Genomic DNA, 21,213 nt, shown 5'->3' on the forward strand with positions numbered 1-21,213 from the left:
TGGGTTCTAGAAACAAGGTTGCATAAAACACCAGAAGGTGCTTAGCTTTCTCCTTATAAAGAAAGATAATGGTCATAATATTCAACACACTGCCCCCTCCCCCAAGACTGAATGGGAAGAGGCACAAGGGAACTTTCTGGGGTAATGGAAATGTTCTAGGTCTTGATTGAAATGTAGGTTACATGAGTGTTAATACATTTGAGAAATCTTACAGAATTTTCTTAAGATTCATATATTTCACTGTGTATAAACTTGACCTTGTAAAAAAGAATCATGTACAACTAGACTCCAGTCAGTAGGTTTACTTTCTGCAGTATAATGGGCTAGCAAGTTTGAAACTACTCTCTGTGTAATCTAGACTTGAGCAAATAAGTAAATATATCCAGGGTAATGAGAGCCAGGTTTCTCACCGTTGGAGAAGTTAGTTACAAATATAAAAAATGGGAAATTAACATCACCAAAGGGGTTAAAATATATCATACGCCTCCTGACAGATGCATCATCACTCCTCTGGTATTCCTGCCAAAAATTCAGAACCTGAACCTAATCATAAGGAAACATTAGGCAAATCCAAACAGAGGCAAATTCTACAAAATAACTGGCAAAATATTAGAATATTGAAGTTAACAAAGACAAAGAAAGGCAAAGGAAACCAGAGACATGACAATTAAATTCATTGTTTGATGATGAATTGTATCCCTTCTGGTAGGAAAAAACCTATAATGGGCAGACTATGGATTAGATAACAGTATTGTATAAACACTGAATTGCCTGAATTTGATAAATATATTATGTTTAGTAAGAGAATATCTTAGTTCTTGTTCTTAGGAAATACACTGAAGTGTTTAGTTGTAAATGACCACAACTTCTCCAACATACTCTCAAAGTTTTTTGTGGCTTTTTTTTATCAGAGCCAATGATGATAATATGATTTAGATCAGTGGTAATCAATCTGGTCCGTACCGCCCACTAGTGGGCGTTCCAGCTTTCATGGTGGGCGGTAGCAGAGCAACCAAAGTATAAATAAAAAGATAGATTTAACTATAGTAAGTTGTTTTATAAAGATTTATTCTGCCAAACCTAGCAAAAATCCAATGTAAAGTACTTGGTAAGTAATTATTATTGTATGCTTTAACTTGCTGTAACTCTGCTTTATAAATTTTATAAAGTAAAGTTACTTCCCTACTTTATAAATCACCATTACTGTGGAACCAGTGGGCGGTTAGAAAATTTTACTACTAACAGAAATACAAAAGTACGTAGTAGGTATAAAAAGGTTGACTACGCCTGATTTATATAATTGCTCTCAAAGTTTTAAGAAAAAGAGAAAGGGGAGTAAAGGAGCAAGGAAGGAAGAGAGCCTGCAGGCACAAATGGGGCAAAATATAAACGATTGGTGAACAACTGGGTCAAGAGTATACAGAAATTCCTTGTACTATTCTTACAATTTAAAATTATATCAAAATAGAAAATTATCCCCCCAAAATACCCTAACTCCCCACAAAATATTTAGGTGAAAGTCTAATAACAACTATCTAACTCCATGTATTATGAGAAATTCTTTCAAGAATATTGGTTTCAAAATGATACTTTTCCCTCTGGTAGTAATTCCACAAAACTCTAGTTGGCTCTAAATTTCTTTTGAGAACTAAAAAACAACTCATGTACCTTCCAATAGGGTTTTGTTTTTTGTTTTGAAATCCCAGTGGTAGATGGTACTATCATTTTAGAAAGTCTTGCAAGAGATTCAACAAATTAGAATGAAAATAACTCCTCACCATTCCCCTCCCTCCAGATTCTTCAATAGCATTTCTGTAAGATAGGACAATTCCCCTGGCTATATGCCAAGCTAATATCAAACAGGATAAGAATGACTTAAATGTAGATGATTCAGCCTTCCCTGCTATTAAAGCGAAGAACTGTATTCTTCCCCATCTCAGGCCTTATAAAAGATCTATATATTTTATACACATATCATATGAATAAGAACATTACTACTCAGCTGAGTGTATTCTACCTCCTCAATCTTTTTGTCTGTGTTTGTAGTTAAATCAAGACAAGTAGGCCTCAGTTCTAGGGAAAAAAAATACTGAAAACTACCAAAGGAAAAAATTACTTCATAGATGTCAAAGGAGAATTTTTCAAAAGTCATTTTTAGCCCCAAAGAATCTTTTTGAAACAATAACAACTATGATATGACTCAGTATAAAAAATATTATGTTAAGTATGCATTAAGAAAAATTCACATGCACAGAAATGAAAATGTAATTGGATTTGTCATTTCAAAGTATTAATGTTGGTTTTGCAGATAATAGGGAATGACATTCTCCTAAGCGAATAAAGAAGTTAAGCCAAGTAAGTAAATGCTGTGTTTCTACTGTAAGGAAATACGTGTACCAATGAAGCAACCTTTCCAGCACAAAAGAAATTTAATACCCTGACCACATGAAAAGTGATCGCTATGGGAATAGCACAGCTGTTAAAATCCAAGTCAGTTTGTATTAAATCATCTAGCATGTTTATGTAAAGCAGGACTCTCAGAATGACCACCAAGAGCAAATAATTTTGCTAACAAAAAAGCAATGCCTATATTTCAATGTAATGCTTATATTAAGTGTGAAACTAAAATGCAAAGCTATCCTCTCAAAAAATATAAGGAACTTCAGTTAGCTGATATGCTTGTGATTCTTTTATAAACAATTTCTCAAAGACTAATTTAATTAGAACTAGAACAAGAAAGAATGAGTGCTTGCATTTCACTTAAGAGAGCCCAATATCTTTACTGTATTGTCTAGCCTGGTCTACATAAAACCACAAATTGATACTTGTGCCAAATGATTTTAATATGAAAATTAATACTACTCCCAACTTATTTTGAGACCAATTATCTCAGCCATTCAAAGAAAAAATAAAGCCCTCCACTAAAAAGCATATAATCCTGAAACTTGCATTTCGGAAGACAGAAGTGCACATATATATCCTTGAGGCCTTGACTTGAGCAGATATAAGATACCTTAACGCTTTGAGTAGTACAAATGTTCATGTACATATCCTCACTAAAAGGGTTAACAAAAAACTCACTACTGAAAGGGTTAAAGAAAATACAGAAAGAATGTGCTTATGACTAACTACTGACAAATGGTAGGCTTTAAATCTCAACACAGATACTTGATAAAGTAGAAGCTTAGTTTACTTTTGAAGAAAAAAAGAAGTTCCTCTAAATTTTTAGCACCTAAAATTAACCAAATTTATCAACACTGTTGTCTGAGTTACCGTATTTCCCCATGTTTAAGACATCTTTTCGAAAAATTTGGGGTCTAAAAACTGGGTGTGTCTTATACAGTGGTTGTAGTTTTTTAACTTGCATTTCCTGCTTTTTCTGCACTTGTTTGGTGCTCATTATCGAAGACAGTGATTCTTCATCAGACACAGATGAAGATGGAAGTTTTGACAGTGATGAGGAGTTGTATGAATTTTATGATGAATAAAACTTGAGTTCAATAACTATGTAATACAGTATGTTGGGCAGATAAAATATATTATGCTCACTTTGTTAAAGATGGCGCTGCCCACGTGGAAGCCCATTGCCCAGGTGATATTAATGTGTGTTGGGGGCGGGCTGTGGGCAGGCAGGATCCTTGTAGCCTGGGGCTTGGTTTTAAGACTAAGCCTTCCCACCCTCTCTGATGTAGGGTGGTGCACTCTCATGAGGAATCCCATTATGCCTCAGGTAAGTCACTTTGTATCAGAGACTTCTTTATTTGGATTAAAGGTTTTGATTTCTACACTATAAAATGGGGGCAGACCTGGAGCTTACTCTTTCGGTTCCTGAGATTAGCATTAGAGGAGAGAGCAGAGAAAGGAGAGCAGAGAAAGGCCACGTGGAGGAGACCTGGAGAAGCAGCCAAGATGGTGGAGTGCTGAGTGAGGAGCCAATTTGTGCAGAGTTTGTGCAGGGAGAAGGAAGGAAATGGGGAACAGAGGTAAATAAGACTGGTGAGCTAGAAACCTTTGATTCTAGGAAACTCAGATAAGTCAGTAGCTTTGTGAGCACTGAATGAGTGGGATTTGGAGCCCAGTGTGTGTTTTACTTGCCCGCCGGGTGCAAGCTAGGATTAAAGATGTTGGCTCACCAGTTCTTGGCTCCGTTGTTTCATTACCGTCTGTTGAATCCAATGTGAACCTGCATGCGCCAGGCGGCTGTGATGGTGGCCCTGACTACTAGCTTTACACATTTTGAAATTTTGGGGCCCCAGAATTAAGGTGTGTCTTATACAGGGCAGTGTCTTATAATGGGAAATACAGTAACTTTTTAGAGAAACTTGTCAAGATTGTGCATCTCATAAGATACTATCTAAGTGAAGTTTTCAAAGAAAGCTTGTCAACTCAGAGTGGAGAGAATTTCTCTAGAATTTAATCCCTTCCATACTGCCAAATGTAATTACATAGCAAAGAAATCTCAAATTATAATTGAGAGGCCAGAGTATAGGATTAATGACCTCAACACTATTTTGTATAATACTGGAACTTTTTATCAAAAACCATGAGTTTTAAAAGCTCAGGTTAAATCAGTGGGTGTTAGAGGAGTTTAAAGATACATCCAAAGGAAATTAGCTATTAACATACAGCATACATGTAAAAATATACTGCTCAAAAAATTAGGGGATATTTCAACGCTTCATATTCATTTTTGAAATATTCCCTAATTTTTGTGAGCAGTGTAACTCAAACAGTCTCAAAGCCTGTTAAAAAATGAGAGGTCATCACTGTAGTTCAGAGACTTATCAGCCATTTCCCATTACAATGGAGGCCATACCAGCTCTATTTTTAGAGCCTCTGGAAAGATCAAAGCTGGACAGACGTTTTTATTGGCTCCCCCCTCCAGGCCTCTAATCTCTATTTAGTTTTCTTTGTCATTATAGGCTCTCCAAAAGACATCCCACCAGGACTGCCTGGTATCCCCCATCCTCTAGGTGACACTTAAAAATTGCTCTATGATGGTCCATGGGAGGGAAGAACCCTCTGGGAGGAACCAAGGCCAGTAAAATTCAAGTTCAAGCCAAAATTACCAGATGCAAGTATTGATACAAACTAAAATATTTAATTCAGTCTCTCTCTCTGTACACTATAATCAAACTGTTTCAGGCTGGTTACTCTGTGGGTTTTTTAGACCCCATCTCTCCCCCCAAAAGCCCTTAGCTGGTTTTAATTACTCTCACTGGTAAGGCTGATAGGTTTATTTTAAAAGACAAGTCCTTTAAATGCAGAATAACTTACTTTGGAAGAACAAGCTGTACATTTGTCAAATGCCAGGCTGACAGGAAGAACATTATCAAACCGTGACAGAAATCCTCGGATCTAAAAACAAACACAACAAAGTTATTCATATCAAGCTCAGAATGACCACACCTGTAAAAGATGTGTAGTTTCAGACAAGACACTGGAAACAATATGAGGGTCTTGACACAGATTACTAGCAAAAGTAAAGTTAAGCATGAAATATTTTCCCTTGTCCTATAATCAGTAAGGAAGAACTACATAAGGTCCTTTACCCCATTAGGAACCAGGGCATATGAGCCTTTCACATATTTGATATATAAAAACATAATTGACTTCAAAATACAAAAAGAAAGTTGTAAAATCTAAAGTATCATTTTAATAAATGTCTTTAAAAAATATAACAGGTCGCCTGACCAGGCAGTGGTGCAGTGGATACAGCGTCGGACTGGGATGCGGAGTACCCAGGTTCGAAACTCTGAGGTCGCCAGCTTGAGCGTGGGGCTCATCTGGTTGAGCAAAAAAGAGCTCACCAGCTTGGACCCAAGGTTGCTGGCTCAAGCAAGGGGTTACTCGGCTTGCTGAAGGCCCGCGGTCGAGGCACATATGAGAAAGCAATCGATGAACAACTAAGGTGTCACAGTGAAAAACTGATGGTTGATGCTTCTCATCTCTCTCCGTTCCTGTCTGTATCCCTAACTATCCCTCTCTCTGACTCTGTCCCTGTAAAAAAACAAAGAAACAAAAAAAACAGGTCTAGTTTATTATGACAACTTTCATATAAATATGAGGTAAACATGTATTTCTATGATGTGATATTGGGTGGGATCCCACAAGGTAAGAAGAACTAGGGACTACAGAGGCAAACACAATCCTAAATATATGTCCAATTATTTGCTTGACTTAGAACAGGTAGGGATAAAATACAAAACATCACCAAATTTATGGGGAAATAGCGCCACCTTGAGCATAAACTTCTAGACTACAACTGATTTCTATTTACTGAGATTCAGCTACAACCAGGTTTCACAAACTATGGTTTAGTTATTTATTCAGAACATTATACCTCTAGAACTATACTTACACAAAAAGGAGTTTTAAACTGTTACATATATCATTAAAATATTACGACTAAAATATGAATGGCAAACTCTGCAGGACTCAACATTTATAACTCAGACAACACATCTCATGAGTTAATTCATTTGATCTTCCATTGATAAAATTCAAGGTCAGAAAGGTGAAGCAACTTTTTTTTTTTTTTTACTCATTTTTAGAGAGGAGAGAGAGACAGGAGAAAGAGACAGAGAGAGAGAAGGGGGGAGGAGCTGGAAGCATCAACTCCCATATGTGCCTTGACCAGGCAAGCCCACGGTTTCGAACCGGCGACCTCAGCATTTCCAGGTCGACGCTTTATCCACTGCGCCACCACAGGTCAGGCCAAGGTGAAGCAACTTATATCAGGAAAACAAAGTGACAGAGCTAAGACTCAAGAGTAGCCCTCCTAGAAAGGGTTGGGGAGTATGGCAGATGAGCAAAGGTGGGGAAAATGAGGACAGAAAGAGACTTTGCTTGGGGCAATGGACAGATGAGGGAGGGTACAGATGATGTTTTGTTGGGTTGTACATTTGAAATCTGTATCATTTTGTGAACCAATGTCACCCAATAAATTCAATTAAAAAACAAATGTAGCCTTCCTGACTCTAAACGTAGTCAGGCCCTGGGCTAGACCCCCTTTCTCCTTGTTTCTATCCCTCCCTGCCTTCTTCCCTTTCTCTCAGGCTATCAAAGCATTTCTTTTCAATATTAGGTCTCAGCACAAGTTTAACAGTCTCATTGAGCAAAAGAACCAATCTACACAGCAGCATTGCCTTTAGCAACACTCCCCACAAAACAAAACAAAGCCTGACAAACTCTTTAAAGAAACAGGCTTCCTTCTGAGTTTGGATAATTCCATCTGTATACCCACACTACAGGTAACAGTCTAACTGCATGTGCATACTACAAAATCTAAAGCCATCTTTTAAACGTCTTTATCAATATAATCCAAGATCAAAAGTGTTTGGTCGAAATAATAGGATATTTTAGATAACCTCATTTAGAACCTCTGAAACGTGATCATCTTTTAGTTCCCTACATCTCAGGAAATGTAGCAACCACTTAAGAATGAAGTACTTGAGGCACAATCACGTTCTAAAGTTTGCTATTCATGTCATTAAAACAGAAGACATTAAACTGACAGAGAAGACATTAATGACAAGAAACAAATGGGAATGTTGAGAACCTCATCAGATCTGGAAGTTATAGGCTGGAAAGAATTTTCATTTAATATATATAAAATTTACCTAGAAAAAATTTCTCAGTAGCATATTTTTGATTAAAATGATCATTGATATCACCTATCTTAATGCCTCCATATACAAGTATGCTTCATTAAAAGATTTCTTCCTTTTTTATGTAGCCAATATTAAGCTTTCTTTATGTTGTACAAAAAATACTGGTAATTTTCCATGCTAAACTGTCTTATGATTGGAGGTAGGGAGGGAAAGCTGAAGGGAAGGGAGACAGAAGATCCAGTTAGGAACAAAAGGAAAAGAGAAAAAGAAGAGGAAGGAAGGACAGAGAGGAAATAAAAACAAAAATAGAGGTGGTGAGCAATATAAGAAAAAAGAGCTGAAGTAAATGGGTTGGCCAAGCAAGGGCCCACACACTATTGTTCAGCAACCTAGACAGCTCTTTACTAGGAAGCTGTGATTCATTTTCCCAGAAAATATGTGTGTGGCCTTTCAAATTCACCAACTTGGTATCAGAAGGCCCAGAACTTCATCAAAGTAATTCCAGTTTTAGGTAATTTAAGAGAGGAAAGCCTTCTTGTCTAGCATGTGGTGGTGCAGTGGCTAAAGCGTCAACCCGGAATGCTGAGGTTGCCAGTTTGAAACCCTCGGCTTGCCTGGTCAAGGCACAAACAGTAAGCAATAAACAAATAAAGCAGGGGTCGGGAACCTATCTCGCAAGCCAGATGTGGTTCTTTTGATGACTGTATCTGGTTTCCAGACAAATATTTAATTAAAAAAAAAAGTTAAAATATATATATATAAAACATTCTCATGTATTACAATCCATTCATTTCCTACAGCTCATGTTCATGGTTGCGGGTGGCTGGAGTCAATCACAGCTGTCCTCTGGGACAACACCAAATTTTTACTGTATGCCTAATGTACACGGGTCATTGTGAGGTCAGGAAGTAAACTTCTCTCCTTTTAATCAAGTAGTCAGCTAGCTAATTGTAGAAACCCTTTTGACAAAGATGGCTAAAAGAAAAAAAGATGAGTATCGTACTTTTCAGCAGGAATGGGCAGAGGTTTTCGCCTTTGTGGAGAGAGCAGGTTCTGCAGTGTGTCTAATATACAATGATAAAATTGCATTGCTGAAACGGTCAAATATAAAGCAGCACTTCAACACATGCCATACTACATTTGCATCAAAATATCCAGCAGGGGACAGCAGGAAGAAAGCATGTCAAGAGCTACTGTGCAGAGTGCAAGCTAGTCAGCAGCAACTCCGTGTTTGGACCCAACAAGGTCACTGGAATTCAGCTAGCTTTGCTGGTGCTTTAGCAATTGTGAGAAATGGAAAGCCATTCACAGATGGGGAGTATGCTAAAACATTCATGCTTGATGTTGCCAATGAACTTTTTGATGACTTTTCAGGATAAAGACAAGATAATCAAACGAATAAAAGACATGTTTCTGTCAGCAAGAACTGTTCACGATCATACCATCATGATGGCAAATCAAATTGAGGCAACACAAGTGAAGGACATAAATGCAGCACCATTCTTTTCTCTCGCTTTGGATGAGTCAACAGACATAAGCCATTTATCCCAGTTCAGCATGATTACAAGGTATGCTGTTGGTGACATGCATGATTACAAGGTATGCTTTTGGTGACATGCTACGTGAGGAAAGTCTTGCTGTTTTGCCTGTGAAAGAGACAACAAGAGGGGAGGATATATTCAAGTCTTTCACTGAGTTCGCTAAAGAAAAAAAATCTACCAATGGATAAACTTATTTCGGTGTGTACTGATGGCGCTTCATGCATGGGGGGGAAAACAAAGGATTCGTAGTGCTTCTTCGTGAACAGGAAAAGAGACCCATCCTAAGTTTTCATTGCATCCTACATCAATCAGGAGGCGCTTTGTGCTCAGATGTGTGGCGAGCAGCTTGGTGAGGTGATGTCGCTGGTCATTCGGGTGGTCAAGTTTATCGTTGCCCAAGCTTCAAATGATCGCCAGTTTAAAACACTGCTGGATGAAGTTGGGAATAATTATCCTGGTCTGCTTCTGCACAGCAATGTGCGTTGGTTGTCAAGAGGGAAGGTGCTCAGCTGTTTCGTAGCTTGTCTGAGTGAAATCTGGACTTTTCTTAAAATGAAAAACGTCAAACATCCTGAGTTAGCTAACACTGAGTGGTTCCTGAAGTTCTACTGTCTCGTGAACATGACTGAACATCTGAACCAGCTCAATGTGAAAATGCAAGGCTTTGGAAATACAGTCTTATCCCTTCAACAAGCAGTGTTTGCATTTGAAAACAAGCTGGAACTCTTCATCGCGGACGTTGAAACAGGTCGTTTACTACACTTTGAAAAACTGGGAGAGTTTAAAGATGCATGCACAGCAAGTGACCCTGCTCAACATCTTGATCTCCAGCAGCTAGTGGGCTTCACATCTAATCTCCTGCAGTCATTCAAACACACTTTGGAGAATTTTGTGAGCACACTCGTCTTTTTAAGTTCATCAGCCATCCGCACAAATGTGTAGTAGACAGCCCCAACCTGAGTTACATCCCCGGTGTCTCCGTCAGAGATTTTGAGCTACAAGCTGCTGACCTGAAGGCCTCAGACATGTGGGTGAATAAGTTCAAGTCACTGAATAAAGATTTGGAAAGACTTGCACGACAGCAAGCAGAGTTTGCGAGCAAACACAAGTGGGGAGAAATGAAAAAGCTCCAACCCGTGAACCAGCTGATTGTCAAAACTTGGAATGCGCTTCCCATCACATACCACACACTGCAGCGTGTGAGTATTGCTGTACTGACGATGTTTGGCTCTACGTATGCATGTGAGCAGTCTTTCTCACATCTAAAGAATGTTAAGACCAACCTATGATCACATTTAATGGATGAAAGTCTCAACGCCTGCATGAAGCTTAACCTCACCACGTATCAACCAGACTACAAAGCCATCAGCAAAACCATGCAGCACCAGAAGTCGCATTAATGGTAATAAGTACTTTATTCATCTTTGGTTAGCAACAGCATAACAATGTTATTAAAAAGAATTCAGAGATGTATTGTACTTTAAAAGTGTTGGTCTTGCCCTGGTCGGTTGGCTCAGCGGTAGAGCGTCGGCCTAGCGTGCGGAGGACCCGGGTTCGATTCCCGGCCAGGGCACACAGGAGAAGCGCCCATTTGCTTCTCCACCCCTCCGCCGCGCTTTCCCTCTCTGTCTCTCTCTTCCCCTCCCGCAGCCAAGCAAGGCTCCATTGGAGCAAAGATGGCCCGGGCGCTGGGGATGGCTCTGTGGCCTCTGCCCCAGGCGCTAGAGTGGCTCTGGTCGCAACATGGCGACGCCCAGGATGGGCAGAGCATCGCCCCCTGGTGGGCAGAGCGTCGCCCCTGGTGGGCGTGCTGGGTGGATCCCGGTCGGGCGCATGCGGGAGTCTGTCTGACTGTCTCTCCCTGTTTCCAGCTTCAGAAAAAAAAATGAAAAAAAATAAAAGTGTTGGTCTTAAAAAAAAAGTGTTGGTCTTACATAAAATGCACACATTTACTTGTATTTAGTGTTAAACATATTGTATGGCTCTCACGGAATTACATTTTAAAATATGTGGCGTTCATGGCTCTCTCAGCCAAAAAGGTTCCCGACCCCTGAACTAAAGTTGAAGCAACTATGAGTTGATACTTCTCACTCCATGGCCCCTCTCTCTCCTCTCTCTGTAAAATCAATAAATAAAATCTTTAAAATAAGGGGGTCATATTTAAAAACAAACAAACAAACAAAAAACAAGAAAGCCTGACTAAGTGCATAGTTGATAGAGTATTGACCTGGGACACTGAGGACCCAGGTTTGAAACCTAAATGTTGCCAGCTTGGGTGCAGGCTCACCAGCTTGAGCATGGGAATACCGGCTTAAATGTGGGGTCATAGACATGACCCCATCCATGGTCACTGGCTTGAGGAAAGGGTCACTGGCTCAGCTGGAGCTCCCCAGTCAAGACACATATGAGAAGCAATCAATGAACAATTAAAGTGCCGCAACTATGAGTTGATGCTTCTCATCTCTCTCCCTTCCTGTTTCTCTGTCTCGCTCTCATAAATAAAAAATAAAAAAGGAGGAAAGCCTTCTTCTCAGACAAATGGTAACAGATTCCTAATGGGTTATCTTTACAGGTGAGCTCTCTCCCTTCCATTTAATCCATTCTATGCTGTTGATTAATTTTCTGAGGATACAGCTCTGAGGTATGTCATATTTAACCAACTTCCAAGAGCTGAATACCGCAGAGAATTCTTTATGTTGGCCTTTAAAGGTTCCCACTAATCTGGGCCCAACCTGCCCTTCTGATTATGTCTTGGATTAAATCTTTTCAAAAGCCCCATACAAATGCTAAACTGAAATATAACTTCCTGTCCAAAGACATTTCCATATTTCACACCTTGTCTCATGCTGAATTCTGGTACTCAGAACTCTTTCTTTTGGAAATAGCTCCAAATCTTCATCTTCCTTAAAAGCCACTCAACTCAAACACACTTTTTTCACAAACCTTCAATCTACCAAGCACCCAATTTAGAAACAACATCTCTTATTACCATGAAATTCTTTTTGGTATCTATCATCAAAATACCTTGTGTAATAATTATTTTTTAAAAGTATGTTTACTGAGATATAATTCATGTAATATAAAATTCACTTTTTAGCCTGACCAGGCGGTGGCGCAGTGGATAGAGCGTCAGACTGGGATGCGGAGGACCCAGGTTCGAGACCCCGAGGTCGCCAGCTTGAGCGCGGGCTCATCTGCTTTGAGCAAAGCTCACCAGCTTGAACCCAAGGTCCCTGGCTCCAGCAAGGGGTTACTCGGTCTGCTGAAGGCCCACAGTCAAGGCACGTATGAGAAAGCAATCAATGAGCAACTAAGGTGTCAAAACGAAAAACTGATGATTGATGCTTCTCATCTCTCTTCGTTCCTGTCTGTCCCTCTCTCTGACTCTCTCTCTCTCTCTCCTTGTAAAAAATAAATAAATAAATAAATAATTTTTTAAAGCATATAATTCAGTGTCTTTTTAGTATATTCACGAAGTTGTATAACTATCACCAATATCTAATTTCAGAAAGAAACCTAGAACTCATAAGCAATTAGTCCCCATTCTCTACTTTCCTCAGTCCTTGCCAACCACTAATCTACTTTCTGTGTCTATTGATTTGCCTATTTTGTTTATTTCCTATAAAGCAGGCGTCCCCAAACTACGGCCCGCGGGCTGCAATGCGGCCCCCTGAGGCCATTTATCCAGCCCCCACTGCACTTCTGGAAGGGGCACCTCTTTCATTGGTGGTCAGTGAGAGGACCACTGTATTTGGCAGCCCTCCAATGGTCTGAGGGACAGTGAACTGGCCCCCTGTGTAAAGAGTTTGGAGACCCCTGCTATAAATGGAATCATGCAAGGTTGTCTTCTTTCACTAAGCATATTTTTACCCATACTATGCCACATATCTGTACTTCATTCCTTTTTATGGCCAAATAATATTCCATTGTATAAATATACCACATTTTGTTTTCATCTATCAGCTGATGGACATTTCTTTCCAAAAAGTGGAATTAATGAGTCAGATGGTAATTATTGCTTAATATAATGAGGAACTGCTATACTGTTTTCCAAAGTGACTGTACCATATTACATTCCTGCCAGCAAAATATGAGGTTTCCAGTCTCTTCACATTCTTGTCAATACTTACTAGTATCTTTTTTTTTTTTATTGTAGCCATTCTAATGAGTGTGAACTGATATCTCACTGTGGGTTTGATTTGCATTTCTCTAGTAATAATTTTGAGCATTTTCCCATGTGCTTCTTGACCATCTGCATATCTTCTTTGGAGAACTGTCTATTCAAATTCTTTGTCAAATTTTAAATGTTTTTCTTTTTATTGTTAAAGATTCTTTTTTTTTAAATTATTTATTTATTCATTTTAGAGGAGAGAGAGAGAGGTTGAGAGAGAGAGAGAGAGAGAGAGAGAGAGAGAAGGGGGGAGGAGCAGGAAGCTTCAACTCCCATATGTGCCTTGACCGGGCAAGCCCAGGGTTTTGAACTGGCAACCTCAGCATTCCAGGTCAACGCTTTATCCACTGCGCCACCACAGGTCAGGCTAAAGATTCTTTATATATTTTGAATACAATTTTCTTTTCAGATATGTGATTCGCAAATATTTTCTCCCATTCTGTATGCTGTCTTTTCACTTTCTTGATGGTGTTCTTTGAAGCACAAAATTTTTTTTTATTTTCATGAAGTCTAATTTTCTTTTCCTTTGGTTGCTTGGTTGGTTAGTGTCATATATAAATATATATAAATAAACATTTTCTAACCCAAGGTCAAGAAGATTACTTATGCTTTTTTCAAGTCTTATAATTTTAGCTCTTACATTTAGGTCTATCTTCCATTTTGAGTTGATTTATTGTATATGGTGTTAAGGTAAAGGTCCAAATTCATTATTTTGTATGTGGAAATCCAGTTGTCCCAACACTTTGTTGGAAAGACTATATTCTTCCCCTTACCCTTTGAACTATAATCAAATGACCACAAATGTAAGGGTTCATTTCTGGACTCTCAATTCTATTTCGTTTATCCATCTATCCATCCTATGACTGTCTTGATTAACTGTAGCTTTACAGTAAGTCTTGAAACTAGGAAGCCTAAGTCTCCTAGCTTTGTTCTTCTTTTTTAAGCATATTTTGGCTATTCTGGGTCTTTTACCTTTCCATATAAATTTCAGGATCAACTAGTGTTCTACAGTGATTTTTAAAATTATTTCTCTCTCTTGCTTTTAGAGGACAAGACACAGATTGAACTACTTGTATTTGCCCACAGCACAGTGATTTGCTCATGAAAGGTACTCAGTATTATTCACTATGAAATGAATGATAAAAACACAAACACCATAAAGCCTACCAAAGGATTTGTATCTAAACTATACAAAGAAATCATGTCCCAAGTAACCCACAAGAAAAACTCCAGCTTTCCACCATTCAGGCAATGTGAAAGAAAACCTTCCCCCACGACAATGCTTTAAATCCCTAGTATTACTAATGCACAGAGCTCCCGCAACATGATCTACATACCCTCTATCTTATAAGAAATGCATAAAAGTTAAAGAACAGAGGTTGCTACTTAAATTTTTAGCACCTTCCTTAGAGATCCAGAGAAATCTCAACTCCCTTTCCACAAGCAAAATGCTAATAAATATATTCACACCAATTTAGAGAGGCCAGGTCTCAATGCACAATCATAGAAGTTATAAGGATCTGTCCCTTGCTTGGGTGGAGAAAACTTCACCCTCATCTTCCTATTTATAAGTGTGCAAAATGTGTAAAACAAAATGCTCATTCAGTATTATTCTAAACTTGCCTGATCAGAAGAATCCCCTGGAACTTGAAGGAAAGGTCTGGGGTGAGGCCTGAGAATCTGCATGTTCCAAAGAAGTCCCAGATCATTCTTATCTGGCAAGCTTGTGAAACAAGATGCTCTCAGCTACCAAGCTTACTTACACTTTCTTGTGGTTTACCCTGTACCAACTTAACATCACCTGTTAGTTGTCAGGAAACAGAGGGAAGTAGTTAGCAAGATTCTTCTTTCCACGTTTTATAAGAATAACAGTACCTTTATACCCACCTAATTCGGCCAACATCTAAATTAATATTTAAATGAAAAAGTTTTAGAAAATATCAAAGTTATTTCTCCATTCACATAGGAACTAAGGCCTCTTGACACTGCTTTAGGTAAATTCTCTAACTTCTGGGATAGCACACAGCTTACTCTAAACTCCTATTCTATTGCTAATATTTGCTGTCAATCTTTCCTTACAGGAATGTAGCTATTAAACTGCTATTTAAAAATTTTAACTCTACCAATAATAAAACTAATAAACATATCACAGAAAACAAAAAAAGCAAACAAAAAAACCCCTCATACTCTCATAGCATATTTACTCCCATTTTTCTTTTTTCTTAAATAAAATATTTAACTTCCCTTTAAATAGCCTCCTCTGAATACTGGTTTCTCAATCTCCCTACTTCCTAGTGGGGGAAAAGCTGCCAGGTTCACTGTAAAGCCGGTGGCCAAGGCCAGACAGGTTCACACCTTATTTGGGCAGACCGCAGAAAAACTGCAGAGCTGGAAAGGGTTAGGGCCATCCCGTTTAATCAAGTCTCACAATGGTAGACAAGCACATAGGCAGGGGAAAACCTCTTCTCAGGCAAATAAACAGCAAAATGGCACCTCACAGTGGCGAGCAGGCAATCATTCCGCCATTTCTAATCTCTCTCGAGTGCAAGCATCAATAGCCTTATATAGGCTATGCACTCGTGCCTCTGCCATGTGCTTTCGCACTAATCAGGCAAAGGGCTTGCAGCCGGTAAACAAGCAAGCAAGCCTAACGTAGTTGTTTCCCCACATTTGGGACGAGGGACAAAGGAACTTTTGGGGGTGATTGCAAATGTTCTAGATCGTCTGTGGTGGTAGTAACTATATATGAATGTATACACTAGTCAAAACTCATTAAAAAGCACACTTTAAATGGGTGCATTTTATTGTATATAAATTATACCTCAAAAAAGGTGATGTAAAAATATAATTTAAAATCTTGATTAACATTTCCAGAACAGTGCCAAAAGGCACAAAGTGGAAGTTTAAGTCCCAACTGCCTCAATTCCTCTTCCCTGAAATAATCAGCAAAATCAGTTTCAGGTATAGCCTTCTAGAAAAAATAATTATGTCTAAACTGGCTCTACAATATGTGAATCTTTGATACTAAATAAATACTTAAAAACCCACCTGGAAATGACAGAATTTAGAAGAAATAGAATTAGTTGTGGTTTCCTGGTTCCCTTACCTCTCATTGCTCCAGGTCCCATAATGGACCAAAGCAGCTTGAGTTGAAATCCCCACTGTCAGACATCCATGAGGCACTTAGTGATATCTGTGTTTGGATAACAGGGCCTTATACAACAGGACATGCTCTCCTCACCAGGAGGAGTAAAAACATGGCAGAAAAGAAAAAGCATTAGAGCAAGGCCTTTAAATGCTGTTTTGGCTGGTCTGTGGATGGGGGTGGTCAGGCCTGAGTTCAACAGGCACATCTGTGTGCATATTATTAGCACCCAAAGGGTCAAAGGCAGGAACACCTGCTTGGGACAAGGTGTCATGGGCCCTTTTGGGAACAGAACTAGTGTTGGTGGGAGCATACAAGTCAGAAGGCATGTTCAAAGAGCAGGATCTGGTGTTGGTGTGACCTCGATGAATTACATACTTTGTCCCACAGGATGCCACCAAGAAACCATTTTTATAGACTGAAGCTGTGGTTCTCAAATGCCTAATGTCCCTGTGGAGGTTGTCACTTCATGGATCTGGGCTGGGAAATGTGTATTCTAAAATGGCTCCCGAGATGATTCAGATACATAGCCAGGTGTGGGGTCCCTGGGTCAGGTTGTCTTCCACTTAAAGCCTAAAGAGTTTTTAATTCTGTACTCAGAGCCACTCAAACCACCTCCAGTCTATTCTCCGTGCAGAACCTCAACATAATCATGGCTTAGCTTATGATTCCTCAATGGCTTTCTGTTGCCCCTGGATCCAAACCATTAAAATGGCCTGTAAGACCCTGCCTGCCTCTCCACCTCACCCGTTGTGCTCCCCTGTGAGAGCCCAGCTATGAGCTGGAGCCCTGGGCACCTGCGCAGTAGCTATGACAAAGGAGTGGGAGCGCATGCGCTGTTGCTCCCACAGTTATGTAACCTGCTGCCTTATCTATAGTTTATTACTGCAGAAGGGGGGTCGCACATGCATGAATTCTACACGGTATAAAAAAACTGGCCTTGGGAAATAAAGTGCACGGTGCTTCTGTAACTCTCTCCCCCATGCTAACTCCTTGTGCATTCTTTTCCCTTGGCACCACCTCACCTCCCAAGGGACCTCTCGACACCAACATCCCCCAACTCTCTCTTACAGATACCCTGGCCACCTTCCGAGCTTCAAACTCACTGAGCACCCTTCTCAGCCATCTTCTTCACCTCTTCTGGCCTCCCTAAAAGTGCATATTCTTCTTCCTTTTCCCTTCCACATAAACAACTGCTCCCTCCTAACCTTGATGGGAAGGCTTACCCTGGAATAATGTGGAAAATGATGCCCTGGCCTGGGGGGAAGGAGGAGAGCACTGACACTTATTAAGTGCCATCCTGTGTCTAGTGCTCTCGTGTTTTCATACACTCATCTCAGTTTGGCCTCACTGCCATCCTGTGACCTTCTCCCACGTTCCAGATAAAGAAATCAAGGCTCAGGAAGGTGGCATGGCTTGGCCAAGGATCCACAACTATCAAGTAGCAAAACAAGGAAAGTTAGTTCTGTTCTTTCTGGCTCCAAAGTCTGAGGGAAGAAAGCAAGAAGGTAAAAAGAAAGAAGAAAAGAAAGTGAAGACCATTAGAGCATCGTCCTGATGCACCAAGGTTGTGGGTTTGATCCCTGGTCAGGGCACATACAAGAATCAACCAATGAATGCATAAATAAGTGGAACAACAAATTGATGTTTCACTCTGTGTGTCTTTCTCCCTTCCTCTCTCTCTCTCTAAATAATAAAAAAAATGAATAAATGAATGAATGAAACAGAATGCCTGAGGAATTCAGAAAACATCCCCCCCCAAACCAAAAATTCAGCATCTAGGTGGCTGCTATCAGGGCTTGGATAGATTAAATTGTCTTTAGTTGTTATGGCCAGCTGGCTACAAAATTATGGATCAGGAATAGAAAGGGTTCCTTCCATTCTAGTGTTCACACCTCATCTGAGTAAAAACTACTTGAGCTCCAAGCCTTCCTCACCTGGGTGGGAACTGAAGCTCCAAGGCCCAAAAACAAACAGCCATTCTGAGAAGGCACAGTTGCAACCATTAACTAACACTGCTGCTTTAATTCACACCAGTTTCCAGCAGGCCTGGCAATATTTCTAGAGCTTGGAGTTTGCATAAATAAAAACTGACTCCAAACTCCATATCCCTCTTGGATGTTGAATAGATTCTTAATCAAATTCAATGCCAAAACAGAAAGTTTAGCAATTGCAAAACCCCATGCACCACAGTGGTCTTTGTTTCAAACAGCTTCAGCTATCAACGCAGACCCACCTCTCATTATCGAACTGGAGTCACCATAGGGCAGAAGTAAACTGGGAATGAGCCAGTGTCATCATTAGAAAATTCTGCACAACAGGGCTAATCGTTCCAACCATTCCCTACTCACTCACTACTTCCCAAGTTCTATGAGATTCTTTGTAACTTAGTTTTTAGGAAAGTAGATAAGCTCCCACTTTACCATGTTAATTAAAAGTACAAGAGAAAGATAAAACCACTATTTACAAGTGTCTCTTACCTGCTCAGAACTGTGCTAATGCTTAGTAAATGTCATATAATTTAATCTGTAGATGAATTCCAAGAGTTTATTTTATTATTATCCCCATTTTACTGATATAAAATATGAAGTTCAGAGAGGTCACACAGAGACAAGTGGCAAGAGCTGTTTCAAATCCTTCTGTAAAATGAGCTTAAAGAATAAATGGAGGAAAAAAAAAAGAATAAATGGAGGAAAGTGGAATGAAGAGGGAAAGCTGGGATTCCAATCAGATCTGTACGGTCACATGTGTAGCCCGCAGGCTGCTTGCACATCAGACAGCCTCATCAGGGAGCAGAACTGGTGGGGCACAAGTAACATCCTCCCACTGATCAAGTTATACTCAAGTCCTCTTGGGACAAGAGGAGCTGAGACACTTTTGAACTCTGGCACTACCTGTATCTTATCCTGTCCTATGTGTATGAAGGAAAGGAAATCACTCTCTCTTCTAGAGCCTTGCACAGGAAGCACGGACACTGTCAGGTCCTGTATCCAGATCCTCTGACTATTCAGGTGCCGCCCCACTGGAACCGATGTCATAACATCCAAACGGGTACATCTAACACCTTAGATGACTCCAAAAGCAAATACTGGGTGATCCTGTCCAATTACTTAATTCTCTGAACTGAATGGTGCTTGTTTGGGAATCATTTGTAAAGGAATGATTGAATAGAGGGAGGGAGGATGAGTGCGTTACAAACCACAACAGCTGATATGGTGGAACAGCAGACATTTTGACTGTCCCTTTTTCTTGCCATTTCCATTGTCATCAATCTGAGGGGTACAGAACCAGAGAAGGAAGGAGATTTCTCTCCTGGGCAAATCTCAGGGAATATGTTCTTAATGCTTATCTACTTATTCTCTTTCTCAGAAGTCAATCTGTCCATAACCCCAGACACACACTGAGATAAGTATTTCTGAGCAAAGTAAAGAGATCTTATTAAAAGATAAAGGCCTGAGGATTTGTGGGGCATAGCCTGTACAGAGAGGCCAGATAAATAGCAGTCCAAGGCCTGGCCAGAGAGACCCAGCTCTATGTCAGCACTTGCCTCCTTAGAGAGTTCCCAGGCCAGGTTCCAACCAGGGTCCTGTCCTAGTTTGGGCTTTGTTCTACTTTTCTGAAAGTGACTAAAAGCAAGAATTCAAGACCCTGAGAGAACCATGGGGCTGGCAAGTCCAAACCCTAAGGAAAAGCATACTCATTCAGGGTCTTTATTCATCAGTGCTTGAGAACCAAGAGAACATTCACCCAAAGACAAAAGACATGAACTGTCTGGTCTACCAATGGGATAAATCAGGACTGCTATATTAATGACTGTGGCGTTTGAATGACTGTTGTATTGGCACCTTGTTTTTCATTCTTTAAGGGATGTCCAGCTAAATGGCCAGCAGCTTTGTAGGTGGATAATAAATTCAGAATCTCTCACCAGCCTACAAATCAACTTCTAGGAGTTATCAGGAGTGGTTTGTATATTTTGTAGCTCCTGAACTATGCCTCTTACCAAAGAACTAGGAAAAAGGGTCAGGCCTCACAGTACTAAGCCACCAACCCAGGAGACAGGAAAAGACAACCTTTTTTCATTCTTTTTGAAATAAACTATCCTATTTGGTAAGAAACAGAGGGAATAGTAGTATGCTACAATCTACAATGAAAAAGTTCTCTCTACAAAAGAATTCAGACTCCAAACATTATAGAGTATATGATTTCGTTTACAAAAGTCCAAAATTAGAGGAAAGTCTCCCATGGTGTTATGAATCAAGAGATGCTTGCCTCTGTGTAGGAAGGAAACCATAATAATTAGGAGGAACACAAGAGAGGCTTTGGGGATACATGATAACATCTTATTTTATTTTTTAAAGATTTTACTTAATTTTTCAGAGAGGAGAGAGAGAGAGAAAGAGAGAAAGGGAGAGAAGGAGGGAGGAGCAGGAAGCATCAACTCCCATATGTGCCTTGACCAGGCAAGCCAGGGTTTCGAACCGGTGACCTCAGTGTTCCAGGTCGACGCTTTATCCACTGCGCCACCACAGGTCAGGCCTAACATTTTATTTTGATCTGACTGCTGGGTGCATAAGAGTGTTCATTTTGTTATAATTTACTTTGTATACTTAAGGATTTGTGTGATTCTCTACACAATATTGATTTTGTACATCAATAAAATCATGAGAAATTTAAAAATCATTGTCTTTTTAGACACCAAGTGGGTTATACTTGCTGCTGCCTGCTTACAGAATCCCATCCACG

At 39.9% G+C, this 21,213-nt stretch overlaps 1 protein-coding gene across 3 annotated transcripts in view; it reads right to left on the bottom strand.

Annotated features, from left to right (window-relative positions):
* Positions 1 to 21,213, bottom strand: part of ATG7 (autophagy related 7) — a 320,442-nt gene that overhangs the window by 183,930 nt on the left and 115,299 nt on the right. For all 3 annotated transcript variants that reach the window (XM_066245020.1, XM_066245021.1, XM_066245019.1), the window contains exon 17: positions 5,278 to 5,358. In XM_066245020.1, the coding sequence (XP_066101117.1) occupies positions 5,278 to 5,358 (81 nt within the window). The remainder of the gene's footprint in view (positions 1 to 5,277; positions 5,359 to 21,213) is intronic.

The sequence above is a fragment of the Saccopteryx bilineata genome, chromosome 10, assembly GCF_036850765.1.
Source record: "Saccopteryx bilineata isolate mSacBil1 chromosome 10, mSacBil1_pri_phased_curated, whole genome shotgun sequence".
NCBI classification, from domain to species: Eukaryota; Metazoa; Chordata; class Mammalia; order Chiroptera; family Emballonuridae; genus Saccopteryx; species Saccopteryx bilineata.